This window comes from Delphinapterus leucas, chromosome 13 (assembly GCF_059928025.1).
Source record: "Delphinapterus leucas isolate spDelLeu-1000000601 "Yukka" chromosome 13, BTC_Dleu_Yukka2, whole genome shotgun sequence".
Classification (NCBI taxonomy): Eukaryota; Metazoa; Chordata; class Mammalia; order Artiodactyla; family Monodontidae; genus Delphinapterus; species Delphinapterus leucas.
The window spans coordinates 79,547,609-79,570,815 of NC_143141.1; the positions used below are offsets into that span (position 1 = coordinate 79,547,609).

General features: G+C 34.7%; 1 protein-coding gene across 2 annotated transcripts in view; it reads left to right on the plus strand.

The window, feature by feature from the left end:
* Positions 1-23,207, plus strand: part of WDR35 (WD repeat domain 35) — a 66,579-nt gene that overhangs the window by 36,983 nt on the left and 6,389 nt on the right. Inside the window, exons 15-26 of one of the 2 annotated variants that reach the window (XM_022574375.2) lie at positions 192-301; positions 784-994; positions 6,915-6,995; positions 11,679-11,815; positions 12,360-12,563; positions 13,423-13,569; positions 14,181-14,313; positions 16,338-16,448; positions 17,364-17,528; positions 18,510-18,650; positions 19,319-19,475; positions 22,777-23,017. In XM_022574375.2, coding sequence (XP_022430083.1) covers positions 192-301; positions 784-994; positions 6,915-6,995; positions 11,679-11,815; positions 12,360-12,563; positions 13,423-13,569; positions 14,181-14,313; positions 16,338-16,448; positions 17,364-17,528; positions 18,510-18,650; positions 19,319-19,475; positions 22,777-23,017 — 1,838 coding nt within the window. Of the gene's footprint in view, positions 1-191; positions 302-783; positions 995-6,914; positions 6,996-11,678; positions 11,816-12,359; positions 12,564-13,422; positions 13,570-14,180; positions 14,314-16,337; positions 16,449-17,363; positions 17,529-18,509; positions 18,651-19,318; positions 19,476-22,776; positions 23,018-23,207 lie in introns of those variants that run through there. The other variant, XM_089923413.1, reaches the window with a different exon arrangement.

The window sequence follows — 23,207 nt, forward strand, 5'->3', positions numbered from 1 at the left end:
TTTAAAAAGGTTTTAATTAAATTATGAGGTAAATTTGTACTCAGAACACGATCAGGATCAGAACTGAGAATTCACTATGACACCATCACTTTGGTTTTGAAACAAATGTATGAACATATAGAGAGACCTGTAGTTGTGATTTAATATTATTATGGTAAATATGCTTTAGTAATCAAAAATACTTTCTGTAGAGTCGTGAATCTGGCACCATTCAGAGATACAGTCTTCCTAATGTTGGTTTGATTCAAAAATACTCCCTTAATTGTCGAGCCTACCAGTTATCCTTGAATTGCAACTCCAGGTAAGTCTGAAAACTTTCCTCACATACATGTTAGACTTAGAAGTCATCCATTAGGATTGTTGTATTTATGTAATAAATGCAAAGACTTGTGTTTGTTTTAAACTTGTCTTTACAGTTCAGTGTGGTTTTACTATAGTATATTTGTATTTAAATATTATATTTACTATACTGTGTCTAGATGTTTTCTCTCATTGGGCAAAATATAGAAACTCTAGTGTAATTAAAAAAAAATTACTTGCATACCAGTTGCTTTAATCCTTTGGATACTTTTTTCACAAGGAAGCAAAATGGAAAGCAGCCCATGTCTTCTATCAAATTTATAAATGTTAGTTTAAAGCCAGTTATTTATTTAAAGCCATTTCTACCTCATTCCTGGGTTCTGATGAACTTATTTTGAAGAATGGTGATAAGTAATTATATTCCTGAACGCAGATAGTACTTTTACAGTTTTTTTTCCCCTTCTCCAATTTCATTATTTGTAGTCGTCTTGCTATCATAGACATCTCAGGAGTTCTGACCTTCTTTGACTTGGATGCTCGGGTAACAGACAGCACAGGACAGCAAGTTATTGGCGAGTTGTTAAAATTGGAGCGAAAAGATGTCTGGGATATGAAGTGGGCCAAAGATAATCCTGATTTGTTTGCAATGATGGAGAAGACAAGAATGTATGTTTTCAGAAACTTGGATCCGGAGGTAAAAACAAGAAATAAGCATTAACAGTACATAAATAATGAGCCAAATACCAAAACCTGGACATTTCCCCTTTGTTTCTTCAAGAAGTTTGTTGTTGTTGGCTGCATGAATTCTGAAAATAAATAGAAACATTTCTGTGGAATTTAAAAATATTTGGTCTTAAGTGGGATTAATATTTATCCTTTAAATATTCTCCACTTTCACTGAAAGGCACTTTCTAAGCATTTATCTATTCTTTTTAAAAGATGGAACCATGCTCACTAACTATATAGTCTTTATTTCTTTCCTTGTCAAAGTTTAAAACAAATAAAGTAGTCTTATTACCAAAATTGCTTAAAACCACCAGCCAAAAAAATGTGGTTTTGGAATTGCCTCGCCCTTTCATTCTCTTTTGCCTGTTCTGTGCTTATTCTGTGCTTACCTTTGTCTTATGTATATTTACATGAACTTTGTCACCTAGTAAACCCATGTTCTTTATCATCCTGATAATCTTACGAACAGGCAAATGTGGACTGCGATTAATAATCTGCTCTCCCTGGGGTGTCAGAAAGCTGCTTTCTCACTGATTTTAAAGTTATATTTTTATTTTCTACTTGTGGCTCACATCAGCTAATTTTTAGGCTCAGAATTTTCCTGTCAGTCTGCTGTGTATCAACTGTTAGCTGTTGTGTTTGGGAATTCAAAATAATTTGAGTGGTAGCCTAATCAAAACATCATTAAGAAGATAAATCTTTTAAACAATTTTCGAATTATCAGTGGATTTTCAATTTGGAATTTTCAATACTCCTGTTATACTCCACTAGTGGAAATAATAAGAGATGACTTGATAAGTGCTTTATGTCATTAATTGATGTTTGTTTGGACCTGTAGTTTCCTTCTTGGGAAGAAATTACATGCTGGGTCCCCTGAGCTACTGAAGATCTTCTGTAATTATTTAGTGGTAAACTAAACATCTTTAATACCCTAAATTATTTTTACATTTCCCCGTTTGAGCCCTACTCAGGATCTTTGGGTTGGTCAATGACCTGATGTAAATTGTTCTCAAAGACTTTGTTAAAGCTTTTAGGAGTCTTAAGGATCTTTGTAGTTTTCAGGCCCTGAGTAATGGCTCAAAGGAAGGGCATTCAGGGCTGCTGCATTTGACCTATATAAGCATGGACTTCTTTCAAGGGTTCAAAGAAAATTTGACCCTTGGTACAAAACAAGTGTGGAAATTTGACAGTAACCATGGGATAAACTTGAGGATGGAAGTAAAATACGTTTTGAGTGTTAGGGTCCTTTTTCCATCCTTGGCCCTACTTGTATTAATTCCAAAATCATACGCCTGGAGAAGTGAGAGGATTATGCCTGGCATAATGGTCACACATGGTCAGTCTAGCACCAAGGGAAATCTTTGCCTGGTGGAAAGTGTTTCTTAAGTAGTTTTAAAAGAACAACCTTTTATTTATTTATTTTTGGAGTTTGTTGTCTGGCTTGGCAAGTACTTCAATTTCTATTAGATTTACAGGTAGGTGAATTTCATATAACATTACCATTGGCTGGATTTCTTTATAAACCATGGTGTGCTGTTCTTTTCATTCGTGAGGACCCTGCCTGTGGTCCCTGTTTGGTTAGTTACTCTGCTAGTCACTCCTCTAGCATGTGAGGTCATACTCCTCAAAACTGAACTTACTAGAACTCCTTTAGGACATAGTATTCTGTGTTATTATTAGGGAGATAAACTGTTGTTTGATGGTTAATACCGAATACATTTTTATATGTTTGAGTGTTATTATGAATTCTAGTTTCACACCTTTCCTTAAATTGTAGACCTTTCTTCAGATTATGTGTGAGAAAAGGGTGCCATTTGTGTTTAAAATTCTAATTCATTGATAAAGCGTATTTTCCTTGAGAATTAGGAAGTGAGTATTTAATGTTGATATTCCCTGCTTGATCATTTTCATCTCCAGTGACCCTCTGAAGGCACTGATTCTTCGATTTCTTTGTTGACCCATTGATTTTTTTAGTTTAGTTTAGATGTTGTTTAGTTTCCATGTGTTTGTTTTATTTCCAGTTTTCTTACTATAATTGATCTCTAGTTTTATACTGTTGTGGTCAGAAAAGATGCTTGATATCTTTTCAGTCTTTTAACATTTATTGAGATTTGTTTTATGGCCTGGCATGTGATCTATCCTGGAGAATGTTCCATGAGCACTTGAAAAGAATGTATATTCTGCTGTGTTTGTGTCCTGTAGATAGCTCTTAAGTCCATTTGGTCTAATATGTCATTTAAGGCCACTGTTTTCTAATTGATTTTCTGTCTGGATGATCTTTCCATTGATGTAAGTAGGGAATAAAGTTCCCTAATATTATTGTATTACTGTCAATTTCTCCCTTTATGTCTGTTAATACTTGCTTTATATATTTAGGTGATCCTATGTTAGGTGCATATATGTTTATGAATGTTATATCCTCTTCTTGGATTGACCCTTTTATCATTATATAATGCCCTTCCTTGTCTTTTGTTATAGACTTTGTTTTAAAGTCTATTTTGTCTGATATGAGTATTGCTACCCCAGCTTTCTTTTAATTTTTATGCATGGAATATCTTTTTCCATCCCTTCACTTTCAGTCTGTGTGTGTCTTTAGCTCTGAAGTGAGTCTCTTGTAGGCAGCATATAGATGGGTCTTGGTTTTTTTATCCATTCAGCCACACTGTGTCTTTCGATTAGAGCATTTAGTCCATTTACAGTTAAAGTGCTTATCGATAGATATGTACAGTACTTATTGCCATTTTGTTACTTGTTTTCTGGTTGTTTTTGTAGTTCTTCTCTGTTCTTTACTTCTTCTTTTAGTCCCTTTCCTTTTGGTCTGATGATCTTCTTCAGTGTTATATTTGGGCTCCTGTCTCTTTGTTTTTGTGTATCTATTGTAGGTTTTTGGTTTGTGGCTGCCGTGAAGTTCATATATATGACATTTCTATATCTATATCTATATTTATATGTCCATATATCTATTTGTTTTAAACTGATAGTCATTTAAGTTCAATTGCACTTTGAAAGGTCTACATTTTTTCACACCCCCTCCCCCCACGTTTTATGTTTTGGATATTTTACATATTTATGTATATCCCTTAACTGTTGATTGTAGTTATAGTTGACTTTACAATGTTTTGTTTTTTAACCTTCATACTAGCTTTTTAAAGTGATTGATCCACTGGCTATACTAATATTTGCTTTTACCAGTGAGTTTTTTTTTCCCTTCCTTTATTTTCTTAGTTCTTGGTGATTTTCACTATTCTGTCTTCCAGGTCGCTCATGCATACTTCTGTATCATCTAATCTGTTGTTGATTCCTTCTCCTGTAGTTTTCATTTCAGTTATCGCGTTCTTCAGTTCTGATTGGTTCTTTTTCATATTTCCTAATTCTTTGTTGAAGTTCTCACTATCTTCCTCTATTCTTTTCCCATGTTTGGTGAGCTCTCTTAAGACCATTGTTTTGAACTCTTTTATCAGGTAAATTACTTGTTTCTGTTTCATGAGGGTTCTTCCCTGGGATTTTATGTTGTTCGTTCATTTGGAACATATTCCTCTATCTTCTCATTTTGTTTTACTTTCTCTTTTTGTCTCTATGAAATTAGGTGAAACAATTACCTATCCCATCCTTTAAGGTGTGTCCTTATGTGAGAACATCTGTATGCAGTCTGTGTGTGCCCAGTGGCTTTGGTGGGAGAGCTGCTGGAGTGTAGGCCGGGACTTTTTCTAGGGTGTGCTGGGGCCGTTGCCTTGGAGGGATGGGCTGGAGCTGGGGAGGGGAGTAGGGGGCTAGAGCTGGAACCCAGCATAGGTGGGGGCTTCTCCCGGGACTTTCTGGGGCTGCTGCCTTGGCAGAAGGTGGGGCTGGAGCCGGAAGGGCTACAGCCAGGGCCCAGTGCATGCTGCGTCTTCTCCCGTGGTGCAGTGGTGGTTGCCACCTCTGTTGGGGGTGCTAGAGCTGCAGCCCAGTGCAGGCTGGGAGACTGTGCTGGTGCAGTCTTGGCAGGCAGGTCAGGGTTCCAGGCACTTTTCAATCTGCTGCCTCTGCAAGCAAGACTGTGCTTGCACCCTTTAAGAGCAGAGTCTCAGTTTCCTACAGCCCTCTGGTAAGCCCCACTGGTTTTAAAAATCAGCCAAGGGAGCTTGTCTTCCCAGTGCTGGGCCCCAGGGCTGGGGTGCTCAGTGTGGGGTGTGAACCCCTTGCTCCTTAGGGAAGATCCCCATGCTTGTGATAAGCCCTTCCATCTCTAGGTTGCCTGCTAGGGGTGTGGGTCTCGGCTAGATCACTTCCCCTCCCCTCCTACCAGACTCGGTGTGTTTTATCTTTCTGCAGCCTTGGTTGTAGAAGAGCCATTCTGCTAGTCTTCAAGTTATCCTCACAGAGAGCTGTTCTATATGTAGGTGTAGTTTTGGTGTGTTTGTGGGAGGAATTTAGCTCAGGGTCTCCCTGTGCCATCTTGGTGCTGCCCGATCTCTCTCCTTATCCTTCTATTTCTCCTTTTCTCTTTGTTTTTGGTATTATTTTTTGTCCACAGATCATCTTTTATGACTTTATCTTTTGACCCTCTTGCTTTGTTAAATTATCTAGCTAAAAATAAAAAATTTTCTAGTGATTAACCTTTTTATAAGGGTACACTTAGTTTACATGTAGTGCCAAAATAAAGTATATGAAAGGCCCCTATAATTTATAAGAAATATTTTGTTACATGTGCTTTTTTGTGAATTAAATTTTATTCTGATATTTTCGGTTCATAAAAGCATACTGTTTGCCTATATGTAATATAATTTTTTTGAGGAAATTTAGGGATTTTATAAAAATTTCTCATATAATTTTAGTCAATTTCTACCTTTTAAAGAAAATATACATTTAAAAACCCAATAAACACATATAATGTGCCTACAAGAGCCTCATTATTAAACTTAGACATATTAAATGCAAACTAAATATGATTCAATATTTACTTCTTATTTTCATCTTTTTAGTGTCTTACCATGATAATAATTTTTGTAGTTTCTATTATATATGAAGCACTAACTTTCAGAGCTATAAATTTGATATGTTATTTCATTTGGATTTAGGTTACTTTCTATTTCACTATGACATCACACACATATTTTAAAAAATTGCATTCTGGAGTTATGTTCATTATCAGACAACATTATCCTATTCTTTTTACAGTGTTCTTGGAGGTGTTAAGTATATTGGGAGTGTATTTCTTTTAGTAGGGATTTAGGACAACTACTTTACATTATAATATGCATTTACCATACTTTATTTCTACAAGCCTGTATAACGCTAGGACAAGAAACAGACATATAGCAGGCTCATGTGTTTCCATGTTGGCAAATTAAATCTTCTTATGTAGGAAATGAATCTATCAAGGATGCCCTCCGGCTAATGTTATAGAGAACATACTTTTCAGTATGGTATGGGACTTTGATATATGTGCTTAGATACAAATATAGTGTTTGTCAACTTCATTAAATTTAATGTTGCATGGAATGAATAAGAATTATCAAACTGTATAAACCATTTTTGGATTAATTCAGAAAATATGAACTGATACTGGATCCTATTAGGGAATTAATACTGATTATGTTAAGGTATGATAATAGTAATGTGGCCATGTAAGAGAACATCCTTATGTTTTAGAGATATGAAATAGTTAGGGGTGAAATGTCACGTCTAAATTTATTTTACTTTAAAATACCTTAGCCAAAAAAATTGACTGAAGCATATTTCTAAAATGTGAATAATTATTTAGATGATGTGTATATGGGTGTTAATGACATTCTCTCTCCTTTTTTGTTGTTTTGAAAATTTTGATAATAAAAGTTAAAATCATGATATGGTAAAGAAGGAAACTTTTGTACAGTTAAACATAACACTTGTTTTTGTCTTTAAAGGAACCCATTCAGACTTCTGGATATATTTGTAATTTTGAGGATTTAGAAATTAAATCTGTTCTTTTGGATGAGATATTAAAGGTAATTCTTATTAAAAAACAATTATATTTCTGTTGCTGGCTTGACTGGGATTCATTTTTGTACCAGGCAGTGTAGTGTCCTGGTTAGGAGTATGCAGTGAGGAGTTCCAGCCCTGCCCTGTCACTTATACAACCTTTAGACAGGTTCCTTCATCTTTTAAAGTTTCATTTTTCCTTTCCTGTTTATGAGCCTGTTTTTACCTCTGTAAAATGTGGATAGTACTAGTACCTGTCTTACCGGATTGTTATTTTATAAGATAATGAGTGAAAAACAGCACAGTGCTATGACCAAGAGCTCATAAATGGTAGGTAGTTGTTTTCATTATTTTTATATTAATAACAAAGATACTGAAGAAATATTTGATAATTTTCTTTAGTCTTTCGCTTGTTCTATGATATTTGAGTAACTTTTTTATTTGGAGGTCCACTGTTCTCCTATTTTATTTTTCAGGTTTTATAAAATAATCTATTTCTAATTCCAGATAATTTTTGAATCCCTACTTTGGCATTCATTGAACATTTTTTTGAAAATTTTTTACTCTAAGAACGTATTGAAAATTTACCTCCCTTTTATCCCAAATATCTATTTTTCTATGTACTACATATGTTTTTTGGAATTGGAATAGTGGATTTTAAATTTCCAGGAGCTAGTTGCATTTTGTAACACGTTTTCATGTTTTGGCCTGACATGTGGAGTGCAGCTCTTTTATTGGGAGCCGGTTGTTTTCTGTGCCATGGCCGCCCTGCCGCAGCAGGGATGGCCCCACCCAGAATTCGGTTTGCGTGTAAAGAGTGATGACATCACAGATACACCAAAAGGGTGTGAGACGGTCTTACACACTTAATGAGTTTTTAGGGGAGAAAGGATAGGCTTCCCAAGCTGCTCCAAAATTGGTTTGAGAGCAGGGACAGGAGACTGGCTTGGGCTTTTTGGGCAGTTAGAGGGTGGGCCTAGGGTGAGGGTTCCCATGGGTAGGTAGAGATGTGTGCGGTTTGAAACTCCTGCGTCACCAAAGGATGGAACGCTTATGCTTTCCTATCATCTTGTCCAGATGTGAGGCAGCAGGGGAAGGGGGAAGGGTGAGGCTGAAAAGCTATCAGCAGTCCAAGTCAAAAAGGAAGGTCTGAAGTTCTGTTACAGTCTAGATCTCTTAATGATTAACATTAGATAAACATCAGAACATTATTCTGTATAGCTGTAACCAGTATGTGGAAAGATAGATTTGACAGATTAGATAAATAAACAGAAGTAATTTTATAAAAATGACATCACTGTACAATCTACTTGTTTCGTGTTTAATTTTAATTCAATAATGTGACAGTGAATCTGAAGGAATTGTAGAACATTAATTTTTTTTCACCACAAATGGTACAGTTTTTCTGGGTTAAGAAAAAGACTGAAGAACTAAGAGGTTATTGCTTTTAAACTACATCTTAATTTTTAATAGTATCGATTGTCACTCTAAAAGACGGTGTTTTTACATTTTCTCCCTCTTTCTCTCTTCTATTTGTTAGGCATATTGTTATTTTTATGTTGTCAAGATTTAGAACATTTACATTTTGTTTTGTAACCCTAATTTTCCACATATGTAGTCTTATATTTAAATGGAAGCTATTACCAGTCTTTTTCTACATTTTCTCTGTACATGAGTTCTTAATTTTGATTAATCTTTTAGTTGGCTGGATTTCATCATTATAATTTTGTTCAAGAAAGGCTCATTGTTGCTGATTGCCTTAAATTCTGGAATGCTTAAAAATGCCTGTGATGTGTTGCTCTGATGATTATATTGACTTTTATGAAGAATTTTTTAAAACACATATTTAAACTGGTTAGATGTACTTTAAAATTCTTGATACACATTTTATGCATATCTAATGCTAGGATAAAGAAAGTCAGAAAGAGAAAGACAAATACCGTATGCTAACACATATATACGGAATCTAAGAAAAAAAAAATGTCATGAAGAACCTAGGGGTAAGACGGGAATAAAGACACAGACCTACTAGAGAATGGATTTGAGGATATGGGGAGGGGGAAGGGTAAGCTGTGACAAAGTGAGAGAGAGGCATGGACATATATACACTACCAAATGTAAGGTAGATAGCTAGTGGGAAGCAGCCGCCTAGCACAGGGAGATCAGCTCGGTGCTTTGTGACCACCTTGGTGGGGGGGGGGGGATAGGGAGGGTGGGAGGGAGGGAGATGCAAGAGGGAAGAGACATGGGAACATATGTATATGTATAACTGATTCACTTTGTTATAAAGCAGAAACTAACACACCATTGTAAAGCAATTATACTCCAATAAACATGTTAAAAAAAAAAAAGAATAACTACAGTACTGTTGCCCGGTTTACTGGCAGGCGTTGTTAAACTGTGAGGGAAAACCAGGTTCTGTGTGACAATTTTGTTATCTGTCTGACTTACTACATAAAAAGCCGTAAAGAAAAGAGTATTGTCATACCTTAGTTCCCTCTGAGGTCTTGTTGACCCAGGAAATATTTAGCTGAACTGTGGATTCCTTCAAGCATACAGTTTTAAGAAACAACATGAGTGTTGTACACCTAAAACTAATACAATGTTACATGCCAATTATATTTCAATAAAATAGGAAAAAGAAATAACATGAGAAATTTCTTGGAGGAATAGAGAAGAAGGAGTGCAGAAGGAAAAGGACGGGAATTAACAGTTCTCTAAAGTTCCTTTGTATGAGATGTTTGTTTGTGATTACAGCTGTACCTGGTAGATATTACACAGACCTCATTTTTAGGTGAGGAAGGCTCTTAGTGGCTGAAAATGATTTACCCAAAGTTCATCTGTTCATTGACTCAGCAAATATTTATTGAGAGCCAGTAAGACAGTTCCTGGCTTCAAGTAGAGGAGTTGGGGAGATAGACAAGAACTTCAGCAACTGGAAGAGGGGCAGGGGTGCTGTGGTTCAGTCAGTCGGTGTATCTCTTCAAAGGTCTGAAGCAAGAGAGCATTGGGTCAGTTCTGAAACTGTGAATAATGTGAATAACACGGCTAGGCATTGTGCTCAGTGTTTGATACGTGTTATCTCACTTAATCCTCCCAATGCTAGGAAGTAAGTTTGATTACTATTCCATTTTTTCAGAGGAAGAATCTGAGGCTTGGAGAAATAAGCTGATTTGCCAGTGATACCTGGTTAACAGTAGGCAAAAGCATGGTTTGACTCCAAGCTTTCTGGCTTCAAAGCTGGTGTGTGTAACTGTAGTGCTGGCAGAAATGAGGCTGGGGAGAGGTAATGGGGTAGGGGGCCCAGGTCATAAGTGACCTCGTATGCCTTGCTGTGGAGTTTAGACTTGATCCTGGAGTCGGTGGCGGAGTAATGCAGGAGAATGACATGATTAGGTTTATATTTGGGGAAGATGGCCCTGGCTTCCTGGGTGGGTAGGGAGTGGGGTAGGGCAGGTTCTAGAAAGAGCTGCCACGTAACCAGCAAGGGATGGAATTAGGATTTGAGCTAAGGACTGTTTGAGTCCAAACCTCATGCTCTTTCCATCCTACTTTGCACGGTAGTTCCCTAAGAACTTTTCAGTTTATAGATACAGGGGTTCAGTTGCAGGGTGGGGAAAGGGTATGTGTGGCTCAGTTAACCTTTTCAGAGAACTCTGGTCCATGGGAGCCATTACTCTTTTACACATGGGGGCTCTAATTTTCTTGTATGCTTCACTTTTTCGTTACTCAGAATATGTAGAATATCGGTGAGATCGTTATAACTGTTTTCTTTCTCTGGCTGTTAGCTAGCTCTTTGCTGCAAGACTGGCCTTTAAATTTTTTTTTCTTTGTCAGGCTGCTAAATTATAAAAGGAAAGTAGTGATGAAAACCAGCCCTTTTTCTTTTAAAAAAAAAATTGTCTGCTGCCCAACAGCATGTGGGCAGCACTTAAATTCTATTTAGCATTTTACTATACTTGCTGTGTCATATTTCTGTCCGTCTATCTGCCCATTAATCAGTCCTGTTTTTTAATATATTTCAGAGTTAGTACACATATACTTTAGCATGCATATCATTAATTAAAGTTCACTAATTCAAGTTCAGTATTTGCTTATAGTTTTCTTTCACTTGAAATAAAATTTGCATACAATGAAATGCACAGATCTTAAGTGTACCAGTCAGTGAGTTATGACAAATGCATACAATTGTGCAATTCAAACCCCTGTCAAGATACAGAACATTACTATCATGCTAGAAAGTTCCCTCATGCCTCTTCCCAGTAAATCTGTCCATACCCGCCCTCAGAGCAACTGCTATTTATAATTTTTTTTTCAATAATAGAAAAAAAGAGTAGATTAAGGAGTGAGGGGTAGAGGCCCTGCACATGGTGTTTTCTGCTCCAGTGGAGGCTGGCGGCACTTGGGACGGGAAGAGAGTAGCTCCTGGGGAAAGACATTTTGAGCCGAGGGAGACAAGGCTGCATGATTGTAAGGGACCCCTTTGACGACTGTCCCCTTTTCCCCTGATTGCCTCAGGAGGGACTTCACTTGTGGACTGTGGGTGTTTTCCAGATAATTCAAAAGACCCACACATGGCAATTTCTCTTTTTCCCAGTGTTGCTCATAATATGATGCAGTTGTTTGTTTGCTATTTTTACTGCAAAAAAAAAAAAAACATACTCTAAAGGCAACTATTTGAATTTCTTTCTTTTCATCTTTACTTTTAGAATCCAGAATATCCAGACAAGGATTATATCATTAACTTTGAGATTCGGTCCCTGAGAGATAGCCGAGCACTGATTGAGAAGGTTGGAATTGAGGATGCATCTCAGTTCATAGAGGATAATCCACACCCCCGACTTTGGTATTTAAAAATAAATAAATAAAGCCTCTCAAATTTTCAGGTGTAAAGTCTCAGCTCTGTCGTCCCCAGCTCTCATACGAGGCTCCTGATGGGAATAGGCTTCTGTTCTTATTCTTTTTAGATTTAAAATATAGAAATTTATTTTAGATTCGGAAGTATTCAACATAAGCATAATATTATATGAAACGTATAAATGTGTTAAAATAATCACTTTTGGGCTTCCCTGGTGGCGCAGTGGTTGAGAGTCCGCCTGCTGATGCAGGGGACACGGGTTCGTGCCCCGGTCCGGGAAGATCCCACATGCCGCGGAGCGGCTGGGCCCGTGAGCCATGGCCGCTGAGCCTGGGCGTCCGGAGCCTGTGCTCCGCAACGGGAGAGGCCACAACAGTGAGGGGCCCGCGTACCGCAAAAAAAAAAAAAAAAAAAAAAAAATCACTTTCCACCATGTTTCACTAGAAACAGTAGGTGTAATAATTGAATTCTGATTCAAGACTTGTTTATCCTTAATTCGCCATTGGCTTTTCTGTTTCTCTTTTTAATAAAGGCGCCTACTGGCTGAAGCAGCTCTTCAGAAACTGGATTTGCACACTGCAGAGCAAGCGTTTGTGCGTTGCAAAGATTACCAAGGCATTAAGTTTGTGAAGTGCCTGGGTAACCTGCAGAGTGAGTCCATGAAGCAGGCGGAAGTGGCTGCCTACTTCGGCAGGTTCGAAGAGGCTGAAAGGATGTATCTCGATATGGACAGAAGGTAAGTGATAAAGGTGCAGGCATCCGGACTAATTCCAGAATTTGTGATTTTTTTTTTTTTCACAAATGAGGATTGTAAAACAGACTAAATGTATCATACCATCTCTTTCAGAAAATAATTTCAGCTTGCATTACAACCTAGATAGTCTACATGACCTTCATTAATTTATGCTTTGTAATTTGGGGGCAGCTTTCTTCTCTGTTTTTATGTAATATTAATGACTGGCCATGGGAGACTTTTTTCACTTGGTAGGAAATAAATTCATATGACTGCAGAGACTGGAGGCTTTATCATTTATTATACCACTCATTATTTGGGTTCTCTTTTTTGGTTTAGGCCATTATTTAATTTTCAGTCGTCAAGGAGCATGAAATAAAAATCAGAGGTATTTAGGGATTGAGTTTTATTCTTTATATTTCATTTTTATTTATATAAAATACTGATGAACTTCATTTCAGCTGTGAACATTATATCTAATTTTTATTATTTGTACTTTCAGGAGGTTGCTAATACAACTCAAGCCCTGAAAAGAAATATAAAACCAAACATGTAAACATGAAATAAGTCTGATTATGTCTTAAGAAATTGATGAAAAGAAGTAATTATTATTTAAGTCATTATTTTGCCAAGTAAATTGAAAGTCTAGGAAAATAAGAGGCAGGAAATTGTTTCCTCTTTCCTTTTGCAGGTTCTCTCCATTGCCTCTTACCTGGTGAGGCTAAATTTCTAAAATGTTTGGAGTTACCTTATCTGTCTCTTCATTGTTGTGTATTCTCAGTACCCTAGAACTGAACCTAGCACATAGTAGGTGCTTGATAGATACTTGGTGAATGAATGAATGAATGTCATTTTTTTGTAGAGATCTAGCTATTGGCCTCCGGCTGAAGTTGGGAGATTGGTTTCGAGTACTCCAACTCCTGAAAACTGGATCTGGTGATGCGGATGACAGTCTCCTTGAACAGGCCCACAATGCCATCGGAGACTACTTTGCTGATCGGCAAAAGTGGTAGGTAACCTATCTGGACCCCCTCATCCGTTCATTTGGCACTTAAAATTGTAACTGCCTGAGTACTTCCCTATGAAATAATGCTAGGGAAATGAAGACCATCCTTCCAGATCCCAAAATTCACATAGCTCTGGATACACATTGAGGAGCAAGAGATCCTTCAAGCTGTCAGGTAAGCACTGTAAGACTTTGGAGTTTCAAAACCCAGAAGACGTATACTGTAGTTCCAGGTAGCTTTCTACTGTTTGAGGCCACAGTTTATATTTTCTTTTGTTATTATAGATTATTTTCAGAAATCACTGACTTTTATTCTTAAGTTATTTTGATCAGTATGCTTATTTATTTATGTCAGTGTTTGGAAATACAACTGTATATCAGATTAAAACATATTTCTTAAGAACATTCAAAGCATGTTGTAACTAAAATATGCTATGCAGTCTTGTTTAGTTTTGCTTTTTGTTCAGTTTATATGCTTCAAAGACATGCTGTAACTAAAGACGATTGGAATAATAGTAGTGCTGGCATTCTAATGAAAGAACATTTTTAGTAAAAGTGCTTATTTATGAGGAGATTCACATTAGTTTTAAAAGGTTTTTTTTTTCTTTCCATAGGTTGAATGCTGTACAATATTATGTACAAGGCCGGAAGCAGGAACGCCTAGCCGAGTGTTATTATATGTTAGAGGATTACGAGGGATTGGAGAATCTTGCCAATTCACTTCCAGAAAACCACAAGTTGCTTCCAGTAGGTATTATAAATTTCAGTTTTTGGAGTTGTTAGGTTACTTTATAAGGTTTTTATGTCGTAGTCTGGAAATGTCCTCTGCAATATAGAAAATTAAAAATTAACTAAAACTTTACAGTTTCTTAGGCATGGAATGATGCTTTAGTTATTAAAACAATTTACCAGTATTACAGAATGCTTGAAACTGGAGAGGAAGAAATCAGTCATGTTCCTACTATTTTAACATGATCACAGTCTTGTGTAGGCTTGTCAGTTTTGTAAACTTGCTTTAAAAAATTAGCTGAACACGTGAAATATTTACAGATGAAATGACATGTCAGAGATTCGCTTCAAAATGATTTGAGGTGGGTCTGGGGAGTAGTGTGTGCATATGTATGTTTGAAATTTGCTATAAGAAAAATTTAAGATAGCTTAAACTTTTATTAGGTTCACAATAAACTTTTATTAGGTTATATTAGCAATAAAAGTCAAGATAGCTTGACTTTTATTAGGTTATATTAACAATAAAGGATTTAATGTTGAAAAAAGAGAAACTAAAAGCAGAGTTCTCTATAACTTTGTTCTAAATTTTCTTTTTAAGGCTCTTTAAATTAATTGTTGAATAATGTAAGTGATCTTGTATTTTATTTGTTGTATCAGAAAGGTAAATCACTGAGTTGTACAAGACCTGGAGAGGTAGTAGCTCTCAACTGCAGGGTCTGGACGCATATCAGTTGTAGGTTCTGCTACAAAATTTTGTCGGTTACTTAATAGATGAGTATAGAATTCTGTTAATTCAGTTCTTTTCTCTATTGTGTATTAGAGCAATTATCCCTGTAATAATGGCATTTTTACACACCCTTATTCTCAATCTTATATGTTCATTTGAGTAGGAAAACTGAAATTACTTACAACCCTGGGATTAGGGACTGTGTATCTGACATTATACTGTCATCTGTTAGGTATGTCTGATGATGCAGAAAAAAATGTTGCTGTGCGGTATCCAGAGCAGTAATATTACTGATTAAGTACTAAGTAATTATAGCTATAATAATTAAATATTTAAAATAATTTAAAAATTTCAGTAGTACTGCAAATTTTAAATCAAGTTTTGGAGGATTTTTTAATAATATGGGAAAATGTACAAAATATTTAAGTGAGGAACACAGGATACAAAACTATATATAATATGATTACGATATAGTCACAAACACATATATACATATATATTCACAGGATACAGATATTAGGAAATTACACCAGAATAGAGAGAGAGGTTTCTTATGGGAATAAGATTATGTGTACCTTTATTTTTTCATATTTTCTAATTTTTTTTACCATAAGAATGTATTACTTTATAATCAGGAAAATATAAGCATTACTTTGAAAAAGATAGTTGGGTACAAAATTGTACTTTTATGATATATCCCAAAATATTTTAGGAGTAGGGATGGGGAGAGAAAACTCTGACCAATTAGATATTAAGAAAGAAAAAAAAGTGATATTCTGAAGATGGGAAGTACAGCCCAAGGGGAGTGATCAGTGGTTGTTGTGGTTCTCCTCCTCTGTTTTTGGTCCAGCTTCCTGAACTGATGAATGGCCAACTTGTCTGGGGCATTGCTTTATAGAGGGATTTGAGAGCCCTCTGAGTGTCAGGTTTCCCTTAAACCTCTAATTAATGATCGCCATTGAGTATAACATCAATTGCCTTAAAGGGTTTTTTTTACTTGCTAGCGTGGGGTTTGTTTTGGAGCTTGGTATTTCTGTAAGCTAGCTACTGCACTGAGAGAAGGTAAGAGTGCAGTATCTTCAGAACCTGGTTGAAAATAAGATCCGTGCTGTGAGCCAGTGAAGCCCAGATTTTATAGAAAGTGATGTTTTAGCATCTCTTCTGGTTTGTAGCCCCTGCCCCTACGTCCATTTAAAAGAAAAATTACTGTAGCCACCAGAAAATTTAATATTCTTATGTCCCTATGGAGTTTTACAAGTTAAAATATAAGTGATTTCCTTGTTCTATGATATCGATAGTATTATCTTGTCCACAGGAAATAGCACAAATGTTTGTGAGAGCTGGAATGTGCGAACAAGCAGTGACTGCGTTTTTGAAATGTAATCAACCAAAGGCGGCAGTGGATACCTGTGTGCATCTCAACCGAGTAAGGAACTGAAAAGTAAAGTCACCATAGTGATGCTTTAAAGACTGTTGCCTGTAAGGGTTGGAGAGCTTGAGATGGATTTTGTGAAAGGAGCCAGATAGTCTCTTACTTAGTTGAGGACTGAGAAAATGTTGGAATTTGCATTTACCTCTTGAAATGCTACCATTAAGGGAGACCCGCTCATAGCTAACTCAGTATGGGAACCTGAACAAACCCTGTGCTTTTAGTCTGGCAAGTTTTTGTCTGGAAGTAATTTCATAATTTTCTGCATTTTATTAGGCTTGGGTTTTGTTTCCAAAGAAGGACCAGTTAATGGTCATTGCAAGAGGAAGGAATTGAGTTACTTTATCAGTATTTATTTTGGCAAATCTATTTTCCTTTCCCCTTATAGAAAACACATATTTGATGCTTTCAAGAGCTCGAATTTAACTAAAATTAAAATGCAGAGTTGTTGAAATTGTTGACTATCAATGTATTCTTTTAAGTATTTTCTTGAAGTATTTTATAAAGCTCCATTTGCTTTATAAAAATAACTTTTAAATGTTAAATCTGATAGGACATTTTCTTAACTGAAATTGTGGTTTTTTTTCTATAAACAAATGTATCTTTTTCTTGCTCATAGTTTGTGCAAAATTAGAATTATAAGATTAATGTGATTATAAACTTTGACGCTTTCTTTTTCAGATGTACTTCTTAAGCAAATCAGTCTTAGATCATTTGATTATTTTGACACGTTTGACTCCTAAAATTTATAATTGCTCTGATTTTAAGTGATTTTTAAAAACATATACCAGTTTTTTATTTTGATATAGTGTTATTTATTATTATAAACTTAAAGCTTTATTGTATGTATTTTAAGACATATCTGACTATAAATGCTTGGGTAATTGTATGCTATATATATTTTTTACCCAGTGGAACAAAGCTGTTGAATTGGCTAAAAGTCATAATATGAAAGAAATTGGTTCCCTGTTAGCGAGGTATGCATCTCATTTATTGGAAAAGAATAAAATTCTTGATGCCATAGAACTCTATCGGAAAGCCAGTTACTTTTATGATGCTGCTAAGCTGATGTTTAAGGTAATGTAATAATCTTGGTGAGTATTTGGCTTGTTCTCGTTACCAATGTTTTCTTATAACTCAAGGATACATTTTCCGTTTTTTGGAAACAATTATTTGTTATAGCAAGATCCCTCTCATTTATTACTGCTATAACAATGTGTTATCTTAGTATTATTACATTTTACTAAAAAGGCTGTTTATTACTTTTAGCACCTTATTGATGCTTAAGCAGTTTTATATTTACTTAATACCGAGGTTAACAGGGAATTACAGAATTTTCAGGGACCATAAAGTACAAATTCCCTTAACTGGAATTTAAATCCTGATGATAACAAAACTTTAAGTCCTTTTAAATGTGCAAGTTTTAAAGACATTACACTTTTTTTTAATTTAAGAAAGATTTTATTATATATCACTTTTTTTTTTATACAGGAGGTTCTTATTAGTTATCTATTTTATACATATTAGTGTATATATGTCAATCCCAATCTCGACGTTACACTTTTCATAGTATGCATTTGGAGGGAACGTGACTAGTAACAGTATTAATGTATGCAAATTTTACATTCTAGTCTATACTTTTCCCATTTGATTTAATGACAAAGGAAAAATTTCCCTCCGAATCATTTAAAAAAGTTTAAATTTCTGAAGGATGTACCATGTTAAAGCCATCTTATCTCTGGGTACTTGGAACATTATTTTAAAAATCTCTTTGTTATATAAAATACTAGCCACTCTATGAAAGCTTTCTTCATTTTGATTTAATTATTTATCAGCATCTGTTATTTTCTTAAATTGTTTTGAGTTATAACTCTAATGGCTAAATACTAAGGAAAGAACTAAGTACTTATCAGTACTATGGAAAAGAAAATGGGTGGTATTTATATTCCACCCTACTGACTTTCCTCCTGTTTTTAGAGAATCGTATTTCAGAAATGATAATATTTGTACAAGTATAGATTAAGAAATATTTTCCCCCAATTCTTTAAATGTTTAAAGATTGCAGATGAAGAGGCAAAGAAAAGAACTAAACCTTTACGTGTTAAGAAGCTCTATGTACTATCAGCTTTACTTATAGAGCAGTACCATGAGCAAATGAAAAATGCCCAGCGAGGAAAAGTTAAAGGAAAGAGCTCAGAGGTAAGGTAACATTAAGTAACATTAAGCCATCTGAAGTGTTTAAGGAAAAAAGAACTATCAAACTTCTCTTTATGGACAGGCCATTTAATTTACTTGTTTGCATTTATTTTCTTAAATGATATGAGGAAAAGGAATGACTGATTTGGAATTACTGCTCACATTTAGACATTTCAACTTGGAAAGATTGAAAATTATATTTTTTTACTAATCTGTAATCTTTGCTTAAATTCCTTACTTGGTAAATCCTTTCTAATCAGTGAGTTTTAAAAACTTTCCTAGAATATATATATTATTTTAATGTGCAGATAAGCCTTACATTAACTTAAAGTTTAATCAATTCTATTTAAAAATTTGATGTTACTATGGGGAGGAGAGTTCTTTCACAATGTACCCATATACAAATCACCACGAAGTACACTTTAAATATCTTACAATTTGATTTGTCAATTATACCTCAATAAAACTGAAGAAAAAATTTGATCATATCAATTTAGCAAAATGTGAATTATAATGGAGACATTAAGTCTGTAGTGACAGTTTTATAATGATAAAATCTGCTAACTGAGCTATTTTAATGTATTGATATACCAGTTTCAGAAATCATCTCTATTGGAAGGACCATTGTTAGGGTTGTGCTGACAGAAAAAGTGGGTCTGCTTTACTTGTAGGCCACTTCTGCTTTGGCTGGTTTGCTGGAAGAAGAAGTTCTGTCTACAACTAGTCGTTTCACAGATAATGCTTGGAGAGGGGCTGAGGCTTACCACTTCTTCATACTGGCGCAGAGGCAGCTCTACGAGGGCTATGTTGACAATGCATTGAAGACAGGTGGGCATGTTACCTAATGTATATAACATGTCTAAAAAATCATAAATTGTAGATGAAGGGCGAGCTCCTTCAAGTTGCCCTTATATTAATTTCAATAACACTTTTTTTCTGTGGATTTATTTTCATATATTTGAGATTTGCTGTTTATGATCTGTTTTTCACACTCCCTTTTTGAAGTTCTTTTTATTTTTTAATACATGGAAAGAAATATATACGGTTCACAGAAAAACCAGAAGTTTGAGATAAGCAAAAAGAACATTTATAGCATTCACTATCACTTAAACACTTAATAGCCCAGTTCATATCCTTGTGTGTGTGTGTGTGTGTGTGTGTGTGTGTATGTGTATATATATATATATATATATAAAATATAAACTATAAATATTTACATATTTAATATCTGTAATATGTATTACATTATGTATAATAATTATATAAAATATATATTTAAATTAAAATAAGTATATTTAGAAATAATTTGTTTTTTTAAAATATTGAGAGTATAATAAACCATACTTTTGTGTACTTTTAAAAAAGCATAATGATATGTTGTAAAATATTTCGATATTAGTAGATAGATTTCTATAGCATTTAACTGTGTGTTAAATGTTTTTTATAAAATTGATACTTACATAACAATTTCAACCAAAACAGAAAAAAATACAAAAAAGGTAAAATAATCTTATAATTCAGAGATAATCATTGCTAACATTTGGGTGAACCTCCTTTTAGACATTTTTTCCAAGCCTATAAAATTGTATACAGTTTTATTTAAAATAATATCACACAATGTATGTTGCGCCTGAGTTTGATTTTTACCCTCAACAGTATATTGCAGTTATCTTTCTACGTCGATAAATGTAGATCTATGTTGTCATTTTTAATACCTATGTAATGTGCCATCGTATTTATGTACTATAATTTATAAAAGGTTATTTACATGTAGTATCAGGATCTTCATTTCTGGATTAACAATACCTTCAAGTTTAGATAGGTTAACTCCAAAAGAGCATAGTTATGAGAATTATGTTATAAACCAAAGCATATGAATGACTAAATCGTTACAGCGCTTTCAGATGGGCCATGACAGCATTGCCGGCACTGTCACCACCCACCCTGGGTCACATTGGTTGGGCCACTGTGAAATAGCCATCACCAGCACACATCATACCCCAATACATCATCAATCTATAGTACAATGGCATCATCTTTCAAAGAAACCTTCTTAGAGAAATTCTTTTATTTGAATGTTTCTGGAATTCTATAGTGATGACTTTTCTTTTTCTTTATTCATTATTTTTGTAAGAGCTCTTTAGAAATTATATATAGTAACCCTCTGTCATATCTGTTGATTTTCCCTGGCACTTATAAGTTACAATTACTTAACCTCTCTAAGCTTCAGTTTCTTTTTGTGAAAAGTAGGGATAATAGGATCTTCTTCATAGGGTTGTTTTGAGGATTAAGTGAGAAATTTATGAAAAGAAAATTTACTTATTATAGTGCCTGGATATTGTGAGCCCTCGAGAAGCTGTAGTCATGATGATGGTATTGACAGTGGCTTTTTACATAGTCCTATCAATCAGTCTTGATGGGGTCATGCTGAGGAAGTCCTTCACTTCAAGGTTATTAAATATTGTATTTTATTTTAACTTCTTAGTTATTCCAAAACCATTTATTAAAAACTTATTCATCCCTCACGGATTTGAAATTCTACCTTTATGAAACTAAATTCACACATTTTGTTAATCTCTTCCTAGGCTGTTATTTTCTAGACATGGACCTCTGTGTCTGTACTTTCTCTTATTTACCTTACTTTTACATTTTAATATCTGGAATTTCTGTTATCCTTCATTCCTATTCTTTTATGAAAAACATTTTGGGTATTTGCTTGCATTTGTTCGTTCAGATTAACTTTGGAATCTTTTTGAAGGTGGGAAGAGTTTCAGTGAAGTCCTAGTGGATTTTGAATTAGAATTGCATTAATTTAATGTATTAATATTGGGATCATTGATATATTTATAATATTGAGTTTTCTCATCCAGAAACATCAACTTTTAAAAATGTTTTGTATATCTGTGTTTCTCTCTAAAGTTCTGTAGTTTTATTGTATGTTCTGTACATTTCTTTTGTAGCTGATTCCTGTTTTTGTCATTGTTAGCACTGGGGAATGTACCTTTTTTTCTAATTGATTATCAGCTATACATAGGAATCATTTTTATTTTTGTATGTTTATAACTTACCTTCATTGAATTTTAACTGATTAATATGTGATATAAGTTATGCACTGTTTAAAATAGTTGTATTTTATATAATTTATGCACAGTATCTAGACTTACTATATTACAAGATCAGTTGGACTTTTAACTTGAGATTCTTTACCTACTGGGTGAAGATATCCATATGCTTTAATATGGTTGTCGTTCAGTGATAAAATGATCTGAAGCAATGTGTACTCTGTAAATTATTGCCTGTGACCTGTGAAATTAGAGGGTATGCTTTATTGTAACTCAATGAATTTCCTTTTTGTAAATTTCTTCCACTGAACTTTGTTGTAAACACTTGACCCCAACACCAGTTTATAGGAATCTAGTTGTAAAATACATGATTATGTTGTTTTAAATTGTTTTGTGAAATTTCCAATATCATACTATAACAAGATATTTTTAAGATTGCAAGGTCTAGAGAATAAAAAGATACAATTTGGTTACCAATCTGATATTAATTGTGCAGTGCATTTTTAAGAAAGAGATTATATCTCCAGCATAGAAAAATTGAAAATAAGGTATGGTAGCTGGCAAAATAAATTGTCTGAACTGACAACTTACAGTCTCATTTTCACTTTTTTTCTCAAAGTTCTATTGTTTCAGTAAGACAAACAAAAGCAATAATCTGTTCAAAGAAACACAGAGAAAACATATGATTTCATGCTTTGCTTTTTTAACAAAAAGAAACATATCTTGAGAATCCACAGAGATTCTAACATATTTATATGCAACAAAAGATGGGTGTTTTGACACCAATTATTTTTGGTCTGTGTATATATTTCTAAGTGGCACAGCCATGTGCATCATTCGATGATGGTTATTTTTATAGGCCCTGAGCTGTTAGCTGGAGTTACAGAATGTGGAGATCCTGGAGCCTCCTTCCTCCTACTTGTTCTCTGGGCACCTACCGTTGTTTTCTTTAAGCTTGCTAAAGTTCCTGTAGGTTAAACTGAAACAGCTTAACATAGATTTTTTCCCGTGCATGTTCAAGATATCATGATTGCTTTAAAAAATCCAAATTGTCTTCTCTTTCCTAGCTCTTCACCTGAGAGACTATGAAGACATTATCCCTGCCGTTGAGATCTACTCTCTGTTAGCACTCTGTGCATGTGCCAGTAGGGCTTTTGGCACTTGTTCAAAAGCTTTTATTAAACTTGAATCTTTAGAGACCCTCAGTTCGGAACAGAAACAGCAATATGAAAATCTTGCTCTAGAAATCTTCACCAAACATACTCCAAAAGATAACAGAAAATCTGAATTGGACAGCCTTCTTGAAGGGTAGGCTCAATGTAACTAGTAGATGTCGTTCTATAACACCTTACTAGAAGCTTGGATTTTTATATCTAAATAGTGTAACATAATAATTAAAGCACTAAATCTTGAAGTAATCTACCTTAACATTATACCCTATTTAATTTAGTCTTATAAGTGTATTAATACTTGATTTTCTCACTGTAAGGAAAGTTTT